Source organism: Rhineura floridana, chromosome 6 (assembly GCF_030035675.1).
Source record: "Rhineura floridana isolate rRhiFlo1 chromosome 6, rRhiFlo1.hap2, whole genome shotgun sequence".
NCBI classification, from domain to species: Eukaryota; Metazoa; Chordata; class Lepidosauria; order Squamata; family Rhineuridae; genus Rhineura; species Rhineura floridana.
The window spans coordinates 131,270,347-131,284,741 of record NC_084485.1 but is presented as its reverse complement, the minus strand read 5'-3'; the positions used below and the strand labels follow the sequence as shown (position 1 = coordinate 131,284,741).

The following is a 14,395-nucleotide window of genomic DNA, read 5'->3' as shown; positions in this document are numbered from 1 at the left end:
GTTATCCTTGCCATTGTAAGACGTTTCTTTAAGAGAGAGAGAGAGAGAGGCAGAATTCAAGCTTGTACCATCTCACCTTTCTTGCGGCAGAAAAACTTAAGCCAAGTTTGGTTTCTCCTGACTACAAAATGTTGACATACACTCAGTTTACCCCACCACTTTGAATCATTCACTTAAAGGAAAGCAGATGGGGGCATGGCTGGAAAATCACTTAGTAAATGAAGGCAGAGCATCCCCAATTGTACAGAAAATGTAGACTGTAAACTTGAGGAAGACTGGTCCTTGGTGGTTTACAAACGCCTTACACCTGACAGACATTTTATCTTACTTGACAACTGACCTAAGCGGTGGTTAATTGTGCTCTGCTTTGCAGGTCCTTCAAGCATAAATTCACAGAACATATTTTTTAAAAGTCGATAGGGCAGAGGGGGTGCAGAGAACTTCAAAGGCCACAGACACCTCAGTGCAGCTTCATACGTTCACTCTGTATTCAGAACATGAGCTTTTAGAAAGGTATACATGACAATTAATTTGTGGGATACATTTCTAGGTTTTCTCTACTCAGCCTGGAGCCAGGCCTCTCTTCATTTTATTTATTTTATATTGCCAGATAGTTCAAGTGTAAATGCTTGCTGGAGATGTCTTTTGGAAACATATTCCCCCTAGAATTCTGGCATTAAGTTCAGGTCTTTTATTGAAAGCGTCACTAAATCCCGTTAAATCCTATTTTCACTCAGTCATCAGTAGCTCTGTGCATATATAGATAGAATTAATGCTATTTGGGATTATGCTTGGAGAAAGAAGCCTAAGCTATCCTCCTCACTTCATTCGTTACCAGCAAAGAACTTGCTGATTCTTTTAAAAGTTTGCTTTAAGCTTCCTGAGTCAAGAGGATATTGACAAAGCTCATAAAAGTTCATGTTAATGCCTCACAGAGGAGCAGGATCAAACTGTGTTAAAAAGTTTGAGGAACAATTGTTTAAATGTGCAAACTGAAAGTTAAATCCCACCATATGTATGCTTATTCTGAAGCAAGCGGCACCAAACTCAATCAAAGTGTGAAAAAGTATGTGTAAACAGTACCGTGGTGAATGGAGAATTAATATTTGGAGGTGGGGCCATTGGAGGTTTTTTTTCAGTGTGCAATTGGACACAAAATGTACAGTTGGAAAAATGGGGAGGAAACAAGACACATTAGGTCTATGAGTTTATTAAGCATTTAAATGACAGGCAATGACAGGGACAGCATGTAAACAATTATATATAGGTAGAATGTACTCAGTTTCCATATTTAAAACAAACTGCCCAAACTATATTAAAACTCCTCCTCCTTTTTGGCCAGAACCTCCTCCCCTTCACCTTCATCTTTGGGCAGGTAATGCTTCATTGCATCCTTGTAAATACCCTTAAAGTATTCTTGTTTTTGCACCCTATGTTCCTTCTTCTACAGCCAATGCAAAACAGCTGATCTGGGGTCCCACTTGGCCAATAGTGGCACATTATAATGGATGTAAAGATGGATGTTTTCTGCTTCTACAGATAGTCAGGCCCTACTTTTACATTTGAGTACAATGCTTGCGCTTATGAGCCTCCCAGTGTTGGCACTATGGGGTTTGGCAATAGGGTTGCCAGGCTCAGGGCCTGAGACTGATCCTGTATCTTTAGGAGAAGAGAAAGTCAGCCAAGTGCAGGTGTTCTTACAACACTGTAATGGGAAAAACCACAAGGTGAAATTCTCCCTTCCCTCTGCACAACTTTTAAAGATACAGAAGACCTCTTGGTTCCCAGGCCTGGGCTCCAAGAGGTCTTCTGTATCTTTAAAAGTTGTTCAAGTGGAAGGGACAATTCAGTTGAGGGGTACATTATATTTGGGCAAATACAGTAATTATTGTATTAATTCTGTGTTGTTGTGTTGTATTGGTAGCTTTAATTTTGTAAATTTATAAACAAGAAAGGCCTCAGCAAGTTGTTCATCAATGAAAATACTGGGGGAGGCTTTTCTGGAGTGCTACACTGTCCATAATTCCCACCCACCCTCACCCCCACACACACACGAGAGAGAGAACTTCAGCTGGATACAAGAGGCAGAAGAGATCCAGTTAGTAAGTCAGTCCAGAGAACTGCTACTAATTTTTTTAATCCCTATTGACTTTGCTCACTAAACTCTTCTGTCTCCTAATCAGGCTCCTCATTTTGACCAGACCAATGATAGGCCTAGAATGGGCCTGAGCCTGACCATCTAGAAACCCTCTGAAAATGCTTCACTGGATGCCAACAGCTTGATTCTACAAACAATACAAAATACTCTGGCAGAGGGAACTAGCAAACCATTCTGATTGCAGGGTACGCACTGAACACAACTGCCAGTTTGACTCCAGCTCTGCTTTGACTCCACCGAGTTGCCTGGCCAAAGGAGCAATTGGTGCATAATTTATTGCTGCTTCTTTGTTGTAGATTTTTTTCTAAAAAAAAATCATGATATCAATAGATTTGTTTCATTCAAATGTATTTTTCAGACAACCAGAAAGTCAGCATATATTTCCTGAGATCTATTGATATTTTAGTAGACCTGGCAATATTAGAATAACTTCAAGCCACAAAATTGTATCTCACTGTCCTGTTTGGCTGAACGCCTTTTGCAATGCATAGCCGGGAAATGAAGAGGCAAGACGAGATGAAGTGTGGATAAATCAAGGGCCACATTTATTGGAATAAAGCCAATTACATGCTTGATTGCATAATGAAATGATCTGCAGAGACAAGTACAGAACCTAACTTATACCCAATCGGGCGAGGACACCCTGCCATGGGAAACGGGGTGGTCCAAGCCCAAGCCCCTTCTCTAGGCCCCATCCCCGCAGGGTGGTTAAGGAGGCCTTCCTGCTTCACCCCCCCTCAGGGCCGCACTACTCTGAGTGGGTGTTACAGGTTAGCCCCAAAGGTGAGCCTTATCCTGCCAACCAGCCGCACAACCTGGAAGGCAGGCCCTAGAACCCATCAATCACCTTAAAGGGTGCCTAAGGGTGGTCACCAAACCCTACCTTATGAAATTCCTCACATATCTGCCACAGAAGAGGACAAGCCTCAGCTTAGTCTCTCTTCTGCCACCTGTGGCAATTATTTCATGCAGGGCACTCTGCAGATCAGAAACAAACAGATCATTACCCAGGTCAGACATATGAACACCGTCTGGCCGGTAAGATCAGCCTTGCCACACTTCCCCTCCAGATGATGTATTACTTTGCCCTGCTTATCAGCAAGGGCGAGCCAGACTTCCCTATTTACCTTTTGACTAGACTTGTTCAGGCTCCTGGGGTCAATCCCACCCCACCAAATCCTCCTGGGGAGGATATCGGTCCAAACAGTCACGATCCCAGGCCACCCTCTACATACGGATCCTATCTAATTCAGTCTGTTTGGTCTAGTAGCTGTCACCCTGGGTCTCTCTGAGGTTGTACTGGTGCAGCTGCTATAAATTGAGAGAATAAGGGTTTGAGAAGGAAGGATTAGAAACCTGCAGGCCCTGAAGAAAGAGTTTGGGCCTGTCCTGAATATTTTTTTAAACTGAGAGAACTCATAGTGAATCATCGCTGTAACAACTTAGTAGAACCAGGACTTAGTTCTGTTGAAGAGGTGAGGAAAAAGACCTTCAAGGGCAGAGAAGAACTGTAACTGAAGCTGCTCGAGACAGTTTTTGGAATTCCTTGATGACTAGGACAAGCCCAAGCCCAAGATCTGTGTCTGACTCTGTACAGGGATGTTTTTAGTCAAGAGCGGGGAGGGGGGGAATGGCTATCCTGATTTCTTGTGTTTCTTTCAGGGGTGTTTTTAGTCAAGAGAGGGTGGAGTGGTTATCCTGATTTCTTGTGTTTTTTACCCATATGTAAGCTGCTCACCCCTGAACCTATAAATACCCAAATAATGATACAGCAGTCTGTACTGAAATTATGTGTTGGAGGTAGGGTTGCTACATTAGAAGCATCTCAAACCATGAGATTTCAGAGGCGGGTCTGAGTGATGTCACTTCCCCAGGCATTTTCCTATCCATCCTACCCCACTTACTCCCCCAGGCACCGTCCTACCCCCTCACTCACTCCCCCCACTCACTCCCCCAGGCACTATCCTTCATACCGCCACCCCCACCTTCTTTCGTTGGCCCCCCACATTAGGCATTTACAGGCCTCTCTACTGCTTAACCTTTGGGGAGGCCTGGGCTCGCTGGCTCGCTCGCTGCCGCTGCTGCCACTACTGCTGCCACTATTACCCCATGGCCCCTCACCTGCGCAGAGATGGAGTGTGTCCCTGTTAGTTCTACTGGACCTCTCAGCGGCTTTCGATACCATCGACCATGGTATCCTTCCGGACCGCCTTGCTGGGATGGGACTTGGGGGCACCGTGTTACGATGGCTCCATTCCTTTCTGGAGGGACGAACTCAGAAGGTGGTGCTGGGGGACTCCTGTTTGACTCCTTGGCAGTTGACCTATGAGGTCCCTCAGGGTTTAGTTTTGTCCCCCATGTTATTTAACATCTATATGAAACCGCTGGGAGAGGTTGTCCGGGGGTTTGGGGTTCGGTGCCATCAGTATGCGGATGACACCCAACTCTATTTCTCCTTTCCACTTAAAGCCAAGGAAGCTGTCCTGGTCCTGAACCAGTGCCTGGTATCAGTGATGGACTGGATGAGGGCGAACAAATTGAAACTAAATCCAGACAAGACAGAGGTGCTCCTGGTCAGTCGAAGGGCAGATCAGGGAATAGGGATTCAACCTGTGCTGGATGGGGTTACACTCCCCCTGAAGACACAGGTTCGCAGTTTGGGTGTGCTCCTGGACTCAGCTCTGAACTTGGAGGCCCAGGTCTCAGCCGTGGCCAGGAGTGCCTTTGCCCATTTAAGACTAGTGCGCCAGCTGGGCCTGTTCCTGGAAATGCCTGATTTGACTATGGTGATGCATGCCTTAGTTACATCCCGTTTAGACTACTGTAATGCGCTTTATGTGGGGCTGCCTTTGAAGACTGTTCGGAAACTTAAACTGGTACAAAGAGCTGCAGCCAGAGTGTTAACAGGGGCTGGTTACAGGGACCATACATCTCCCTTGTTACAACAGCTCCACTGGCTGCCAGTTTGTTTCCGGTCACAATTCAAAGTGCTGGTTTTGACCTTTAAAGCCCTATATGGCCCAGGCCAGGCTATTTGTCAGACCGTATCTCCCTATATGAGCCTGCCCAGGCCCTGAGATCTTCAGGAGAGGCCCTTCTCTCAGTCCCAACACCCTCACAAGTGCGATTGGTGGGGACGCGAGATAGGGCCTTCTCGGTGGCTGCTCCTAGGTTCTGGAACTCCCTTCCTAGGAAGGCACGAATGGCCCCCTCCTTGCCATCCTTCCGTTGGCAAGTAAAGACTTTTTTATTCCGACATGCTTTTGGGATAGAAGGTGTTTAGGATTGGGCTTTACAAGGCTTGTTTTATTGTTTTATATTATTATTTGTATTATTTTAAATTGTTTTTAGATTTTTAAGGTTTTAAGGTTGTGCATAGTTTAATTGTATTTTAATAGTATGTTTTCCTATGTTTTCAACTACATGTAGTTTTATTTGTAAGCCGCCCTGAGTTCCAGTTTGGAAAAAGGACGGGGTAAAAATAAAGTTTCAATTAATCAATCAATCAGATGGGGTGATTCCCCCGGAGACCCAGGGAGGACTCCCAAAACTAGAGTTGCCAGGTCAGAAGCATCCCAAAACATGAGATTTTAGGGGCGGGCCCAAGTAATGTCATGGGGCGGGCCCAAGTGATGTCACGGGGCGGGCCCAAGTGATGTCATTAAGCATGATACATTAAGCATCAATCACAGTTACTTGGAGCATACAATTTTAAAAAAATATCTGACTGGAAATTACGCTAGACATCTTAGCTAAAAGATGGAGCCTGGGTAGGGAACATTCAATCTAGCCTACTTGCTTTCGGCAAGAAGGGTTTAAATGCCTTCAGGCCAGGCCAGTCACGAGAAGGTCACTGTAGAAAGAAAGGAGACTAGTGTTGTGGAGATGTTAGATGGGAGCATTTGGGAGTAAAGATGGATGCCCCTGAAGGCTGCAATTCTAAACACACATACTAAGGGACTAAGCTCCCATAGAACTCAACATTACTTACTTCTGAGTAGATATAGTTTGGATTGTGCTGTTGGTAAAGCTTGACTAGGGATCCTCTGCAAAGACATCCATATCCAAGCAGGGCTGGCAACCCCCTGCCTGGAATGCCCTGCCCTTATCTTTTAATGTGGCAGCTCCAAACTTCTTTACAGATTTGATCCTTCACTTCAGAAAGAGTTATGAGAAATGAGTAAGAGTAAGAAGATTCTCTACTCTTTCTGTCTGCATAGATGCCCTCTTCTGTGCCCTGCGCCCAGAGGAACCTCTGGGCCAGGCAGGATATATTGCCATTTCATAGAGGACACCCTCCCCTTTCCTGGGGTATATGATTTGTCCTGGCCCAGAGCAGATTTTGGGGTCGGCACCCCCAGTGACTTATTTTTCCCTGTATGTTTTGGTCTGCTTTGATTTTGCATAGATGCCCTCATCCTTCCCCTGTGCCCAGCAGAACCTCTAGGCCAGGCGGGATGCAGTAGCATCTCGTAGAGTACACCCTCCCCTTTCATGGGGTATATGATTTGTCCTGGCCCAGAGCAGAATTTGGGGTGGGGACCCCCAGTTACTTATTTTTTCTATGTGTTTTTGTCCATTTTGATTTTGCATAGATGCCCTTCTCCGTGCCCTGCGCCCAGCAGAAGCTCTGGGCCAGGTGGGACGCAGTGGCATCTTATAGAGGACACCCTCCTCTTTCCTGGGGTATATGATTTGTCCTGGCCCAGAGCAGAGTTTGGGGTGGGCACCCCCGGTTACTTATTTTTTCCTATATGTTTTGGTCTGCTTTGATTTTGCATAGATGCTCTAGTCCGTGTCCTGCACCTAGCAGAAGCTCTGGGCCAGGCGGGATGCAGTGGCATCTCATAGAGAACACCCTCCCCTTTCCTGGGGTATATGATTTGTCCTGGCCCAGAGCAGAGTTTGGGGTGGGCATTCCCAGTTACTTATTTTTTATGATTTTATGACATCATTATGTATTTATGATAATATCAGAGGTCTGATTATTTTGATTGCATAAATGTATTGTTATTCTTGATGGGGAATGTCCCCCGATCACAGTGATATATCATACAGGGTATCCCAATATATATTCTGGGGTTCAGAGACATGTTAATTTTGGTTTGAAGTTGCTGTAGTTCTCAACTCTTTTTCTTTTTTAGTGTTTTGAACTTTCAAGCAAATAAGGAACTGGGAACTAGGTACCAACTTCACGTCGTATCAGCTAAATAGATTAAACAGTCGCAGGGGATGGCTGACATTTTGGTGTATATCTCGGGAACCAGACCACCTAGAAACTTAATTTTTTAAAAATTGAAGCTGAGAGTCCGGAGATTAAGGGGTGCCCGCCAGAGAGCCAGAGGGCCCCCAAAAACCGGAGACTCTGGCCAAAAACCAGAGATCTGGTAACTCTACCCAAAACCCAGAATCTTCAGGTAAAATCCAGAGAGCTGGCAACACTAGCTGCAGGTCATATTGACTGCAGGGTAAAATGGACTCATTTTAAGCCACCAGCTGAGTTATGCTTTTCAGGCAATCTTAACAAAAACAGAAGCCCAGTGTTTGAGTACCAGTTTTAGCAGTACAAATTTGATGAGGCAGCAGGAATAGATAGATAACTTTCAGGATGACCCAGTGGCTTTGCACTGATGTGTCACTGAGTTGGCATTTACATCGGTGCAAGAGCCATTGGATTGCTCTGTTAGTTGGTGAACTTAGGCAGATTTAGAAATGAATAATTCCTGTATAGTAGATAAAAATTACTGGCTCCTATGGAGAAACTGCCACTGATACAAGGTGTAAGCAAGGAGCGAAGCATGCTTTCTGTTCGTTTGGCCTTTTTGTGTGTGTGTTTGCATGGGGTCCAATTGGGAATTTGTGCATTTGGGAAATCTGCTTTAAAAAAACCTGGGCCATTGTGGGAAGAACCCTTGTTGTTGCTTCTGTTACGGCTATTAAGATGGCTGGCTGTAGTTAGTGGTTCTGGGCCTAGTTGTGGTTGTCTTTCAAATAAACAGTTCAAGTTCTTTTATAAGAAGCTGTGTCCATCCTCAGTGGAAGCGAAAGACCTCTGCTGAAAATCTGTTAAAATAATAACTTGATTCTAAACTCTGCTCTTTAAGCAGATCAAAGGGGTGAGGTAAACTAAACAGTAGTATAGAAAGACCACCTGCTGTCAAAATGATTGATGATGACACCTGCCCCCTGCCCCTGCCTTCTCTCCCCTCCCTTCCCCCTCCCCTGCCCCCTGCCCCTGCCCTTCCCCCTGCCCCCTCCCCTCCCTTTCCCCTCTCCCCTCCCTTCCCCTCCCTTCCCCCTCTCCCCTCCCCCTCCCTTCCCCACCCCCTCCCTTCCCCCTCCCTTCCCCCTTCCCCCTCCCTTCCCCCTCCCTTCCTCCTCCTTCCTTTGGAATGTTCTGATCCATCTTTATCTCAACATTAATGGTCTCAATATGATTCTTACTCACAGGAATGTAATGTGGTTTGTCATAAACAATGTTGACACATTCGCTATTCTGACCACACACCGGTATGGAGCACAATAAGGGTACATAGAAGTCCCCAACTATTTGATGCTCTACCATGTCTGTGTAAACGTACATCGTGTTGAATCCTCCTGTAATGTCTGCTGTAAAGGGCAGCTGTTGCGCATGGGTGTTGGGAAACATCCCTAATATGTGGGCTAGTTCTTCACCAGCTTTAAATGCGTAACCCTCCTCTGATTTAAGGCTAACCTTTCTAGGTCATAGTGTACGACCGCATTGGGGTGTTCGCCGCTCTGGTTTCATATAATGTTGTTCATGTTTTCCAACAGTTCAGGGATGCTTGAGTAATAGCAACATTGCAGATGGTAGGTCCATATTTTTATACCATTAGAAATGTCAAAGCAAGCATCGAATGTTAGATTGTTCCAACTGTGTGGGTACTGTATCTCAACTAACCTGACTTCCCAAACCCCTGGTAGTTCCAGGGGCTTTGCTAGACGAATAGTAAAGGTTGCAATGGTGTTCTGTGGAAAAACTGTTATACAGGCATTGCTAGGTAGGATAATGTAAAAACTGTTCCCATTCTTCTGAGTAGGTTCAACGAAGATCAGAAGCAAGTACCCAATTGTTGGACTTACTGGGCCAGCCTAACCATTTCACTAGATGATACTTTCTCCTTCCCCTGCCTTTTGTTGATAATTTTTTTTCAATCCTGTACACCTTGTCCTGATTGGCATTAACCTTCTGCAATTCTTCAGAATAGAAAGAACCAACTACCAGCTCCCCAGCATAATCTTGTAACAGGAAGACGGGTCTCCCACCTCTTCTGATGACCTGATCCACTATGAACAGCTCTGTGGTGAAATTTTGTTCATAGCCCTTGACAAATACCCCTCTGCTTTTAGAAATCCTCACGTGGTCGCCTTTAGTGAATAGCTGTGGTGCATCTTTTCTGTAAAAGCAATCTCCATACATTGTTTTCCATACTGACAAGGCATTAGAATGGCTAATATCAACCGGTCTCGCTCTGATAGTTCTGTGAAAGCTGTGATTATAACTTTTTACGAGTTGTGGCAGGACATCAATATAACTATAGGTATTGTTAGCTGTAAAATACCTCCACATTTTTTAGTTCAAAGTTCTGTTAAATCTTTCAATGAAAGCTGCTTTTACTTCATTATTGGTGACAAAGTGGTGAACTCCATGCTGTTTTAACAAACAGCTTACGACTCTGTTTAGAAATTCTTTGCTACGATCCGTTTGGAGCTTTCTGGGCTTTCTTCCACTCTGACTGAATATAACATTAAAGCCTTAGAGACTGATTTGCCTGTCTTGTCTTTTAAAGGCAACACCCATGCATACTTAGACAGAATATCTATGACTGTTAAAATGTACCTATAGTTCTTGTTGTGCTTAGAAAATTGTTGCATATCTACTAAGTCAGCCTGCCATTGGGCATCAATATCCGACACAATAGTCTTGTTTCTTTTAAAAAGGATTCTGCCCGGTTTATACAGCGTGTAAGCATCCTGGTCTGAAAGCCATGTCAGAACATGTTTCCTTCTTAGTGTATTACTCTGCTTTTTTGCCTCCTGAAATAGAGGATTCATGCCCCCAAAGCTCCCAACCTCCCCAGGTGAGTAATATATGTTTTTTAGAATTTCTTCATGCTCATCCATATTGCTGATAGATACAAGTATGGACACAGTATTAAAACAAACTATTTTTATTGGTACAAAAACCTGCTTTCAGGGTTCAGGCTGAGGACATGTGAAATGCAGCAAATATTAACAGTCGGTGAACTCTTGATGTGTGGATTGTCATAATCACCATCAGGCTGCACATCTTCCTGTAGAAAACAAAACAAAAAGGCACTTTTTTAGCATTGAGGTTGCAGCATACTGGAAAACAACGCGCTATTAAAACACTACTCAGAAACACTTACCTGGGGTCCCCCATGCTCCATGTCTTCAATTAATTCTTCTGGCAGCACATTTTCTTTATCATCCATTTCCTCCGAGGGCCGAAAAAGGACACCACCCTCCACAAACTCTACAGGTTTCATGAGTTCTTCGGCTTTTAGGAACTGCATCTTCATATTACACCCGCAATCACACTCTAAGAGTTCACTAGAATTTGCCAGAAATGTGGTTTCAGGGTCTGGATCTTGTCCGGCTGTAAACACAGCCACCAGTAAGCTCCTTGCTGAAACAGAGCCTTTTTTCCCGAACTGCCCAAGCTCTTTCTTTCCACACTCAGTTTTCATATCTGCTGCTGGAAATGATAATCTCCTAGGCTTTAAAGACCTCTTTGAATGCAGTTTAAATGGTGCTGAAAGATAGGACAATCCTACTAGACCATATGCTGCCTGCTTGGTTAATTCCACAGGACTCTTAGGAGTGCTGGCTGCTTCCATGTCTACAGTTGGCTGGTTGGTTAATTCCTCAGGACTCTTAGAAGTGCAGGCTGCTTCCATGTCTACAGTTGGCTGGTTGGTTAATTCCTCAGGACTCTTAGGAGTGCTGGCTGCTTCCATGTTCAAAACTCAGATTGTGTTCAAAGCTCAGAACAAGCCTGGGCATGCAATACTGGCTGGGGGATGTGTTCAAGGCATAGAACATGCCTGGGCATGCAAAATGCCTGCTCTGACTGCCCCCCTTTCCTGATTGGTTCAAATCCTTGGGCTGGTGGTTGCCATAGCAACCATGGGTCCATCTGGAGGGGAGGGATGGAAATGGACCCCTTCAGGGTCCATTTCCAAAGGGAGGAGGGGGAAGAGAGGGGGAGGGGGAAGGGAAGGGGAAGGTTGGGGAGAGGGGAAGGGGGAAGGGAGGGGAGAGGGGGAGGGGCAGGGGGCAGAGGTTATCACCAGTCATTTCGACAGCAGGTGGTCTTTCTATACTACTCTAAACACTTTGAGTACTGGGGCCATTAATTTGGCTAGTGTTAAGATAAAGTCCTTCATACCTCCATGGAGGGCTCTGCCAGCCTGAAGGAAGTTCCTCTGAGGCAATACTTGAACAACAGTTCAAGGGGGAGATTGGAAGCTTCTGCTGATGGATGGCTGATCCCAGTGGCCACAGTTAGATCAATAATCAGGAAGTGGAAGCTGCATCACACCATGGAGCACTGCCAAGAAAAGGCCATCCCTCAAAACTCAGTGCTCAAACTAGAAGGAGACTTGTGAGAGAAGCCACAGAGAGGCCAACAATCACTTGGAAGGAGCTACAGAGTTCAGTGGCTGGGATTGAAGTAATGGTGTAACAGTCAACCATATCAAGAACTCTGCATAACACTGGCCTGTAAGGGAGGGTGGCAAGAAAGAAGCCGTTAGTCAAAAAGCACCATCTGAAAGCACGTTTGGAGTTTGCTAGAAAGCATGAGAGTGTCCCAGCTGTCATGTGGAAAAGGTTTTTGTGGTCAGATGACACCAAGATAGAGCTTTTTGGTCAAAACTCAAAGCACTGTGTGTGGTACAAACCTAACACTGCCCATGCCTCCAGACACACCATCCCTACCATGAAGTATGGTTGTGGCAGCATCATGCTGTGGGGATGCTTCTCATCAGCAGGGACTGGGCATCGTGGTAAAACTGAAGGAAGAATGGGTGGAACAAAATACAGGGAAATAGTGTAAGAGAACCTGCTTCAGTCCACTAAAAAACTGAAGCTTGGGAGGAGATTCACTTTTCAGGACAATTATCCCAAGCACAAGGCCAAAGCAACATTGGAGGGGCTCAAGAACAGAAAGGTGAATGTCCTACAGTGGCCCAGTCAAAGTCCTGATCTCAATCCCCTTGAGAATCTGTGGCACTCTGAAAATTGCGGTCTACAAGCGATGTCCAACCAACCTGAATGACCTGGAGCGAACTTGCCAAGAAGAATGGGCCAAACTTCCTCTGATACTGTGCGAAAAGCTGGTACATACCTACCCCAAAAGACTTAAAGCTGTAATTGCAGCAAAAGGTGGCTCTACCAAATATTAATGGGGGGGGGGAGAGGTTGAATACTTATGCCAGCAACATGTTTCAGGGGTTTTTTTATGTTTCTTACAAACATTTCCCAACATAAAACCAATGTCACCTTACAATAATTGATTTTGAGTTTCAGTGTTTCAAAATAAAATATCATACAGAATGAAATTACAATGTACTATTTGTAATTCAGTAATATGAGAGCATTAGTCAGGGATCTGATTACTTTTACAAGGCACTGAACATAGGGAAATATAGTAAAACTTTAATTAACAAAGGAAAAATATTTTGTGAATGTGACTACAGGAAAAGTGAGGTGATATCTGTTGTAACGTGAACAGGTGTCCAGTTGTGGAATGGGGCTTCTCCTTCCTTTCCTTCCCTCCTACACCTCACTGCATTCCCTCAAAATCTAACCCAGAGATATGAATTCTGTACACAATCTCATATCATATTTTATTCTATGCTTGTACCAAATTGCAGCACCTACACATCCCTGTCTGTATCCTTTACTCTTGCAGAACAAAAGGACAGAGACATCTTCATCCTTCTCACCCACTACAAAAAATCTTTCAGTCTGATTGTGCATGTACATAAACCCACAAGGATTCTAGTACAACATCTTTCTGTTAAAGAAAATAAATTTGCAAGGACAAGGCGAGACTGCAGGAAAATCCAGTTAATTAGAAATGGATTTCCTTTAGATAAAATAGTAACTGAAGCAAGATTTTCCTGTGACATGCATCACTGTAATTGAGGCTTAGTTTCCAAAGTATCAAAACAAAGAGTTAAAACTTATTTTTTCCTTTGACAAACTTAAGCTTCAGTCTGATTTTCTGTTTACAGAGACACAGGGCTACAGAAACTTTTTAAAAACTCTTCTAAAAATATGCTTATAATTACGTCAAAAGAAAGCATGGAGCCACAAAAATTGAAGTCGAATATCTGCAAAAATTGCATGTTGAAGAAACTGTTTTTTAAAAAATATTCCAGTATAATGCTTAAGGTGCAATCCACCTCCTAGAAGATACACCAGGGTGAGGGGCTGCTTGATGTGGCGTAGCCATGGCAGAGGAGGAAGGGTGTCTGTGCCTCTGGGCTCTGCCTCCAGAAGTTCCCTCCGGGCACAGCCACAGCACCACCAGAGAACTTTGCCATCACCCGGGTCCAGCCAAGGCCCAGCTGGTTCAGCCAAGGCCCAGCTGGTTCAGCCAAGACTGGCACAAGTGAAACTGGCAGAAGGCCTGAAAAGGGGGCATTTCAGGGGCAGAACTGAGGGGAGGGGATTTATGCCGCATCCTGAGCCCATTCAGATAAATCCTGCGGCCCTCTGTCCCGGCAGCCAATACGTTGGAAAAAGGAGTGGCTCCACTCCTGCAGGCCTCCTCTGAGTTGGATTGCTCTGTAAATATGTGATTTGGAAAATAAAGAAAGGGCAGCTTTTCTCTTGCATAGCCTGAATACTGTTTTATTATATTGGTGGAATATGACAGTTAACTGTCCCTGACTTCTCCCCCAAAATAGTTTTCCATAAGAACTTTTAAATTAAAGCACATATATTTTAGTGATGTGGTTTCTTTTCTTGTTTTGGTTCAGAGAAGACTAAAATGAAGATAGACTACAGCATATTCTTTTCCATAGTCTTAATAAATTAATTTTTACTTCATTTCTTATGATTCACCCTTGGGAAAATCTATGAGCACTTTTTAGAATGCACAAAGGAAAAGTGCATTTATAGAAAGCAATATAACCTGTTTTTCTTTTTAAATACCCACGTGGCTTTGGGGGGAGGAAACCA

At 44.4% G+C, this 14,395-nt stretch overlaps 1 protein-coding gene across 1 annotated transcript; it reads right to left on the bottom strand.

Annotated features, from left to right (window-relative positions):
- Window positions 1-10,350: 10,350 nt before the first annotated feature.
- LOC133386883 (uncharacterized) lies at window positions 10,351-11,100 on the bottom strand. Its single transcript, XM_061630654.1, has 2 exons — window positions 10,570-11,100; window positions 10,351-10,473 (listed from the first exon to the last, which is right to left on the bottom strand). The coding sequence occupies exons 1-2, from the start codon at window positions 11,098-11,100 to the stop codon at window positions 10,351-10,353; spliced, it is 654 nt and encodes a 217-aa protein (XP_061486638.1).
- Between the last annotated feature and the right edge of the window lie 3,295 nt (window positions 11,101-14,395).

What these genes read in the sequence shown, in the direction of transcription:
- LOC133386883 (XM_061630654.1), bottom strand. Translation starts at nt 11,100, where the DNA reads ATGGAAGCAGCCTGCACTTCTAAGAGTCCTGAGGAATTAACCAACCAG. An exon ending in TGGAGCATGGGGGACCCCAG is followed by an intron (nt 10,474 to 10,569) that starts GTAAGTGTTTCT and finishes TGTTTTCTACAG; the next exon opens with GAAGATGTGCAGCCTGATGG.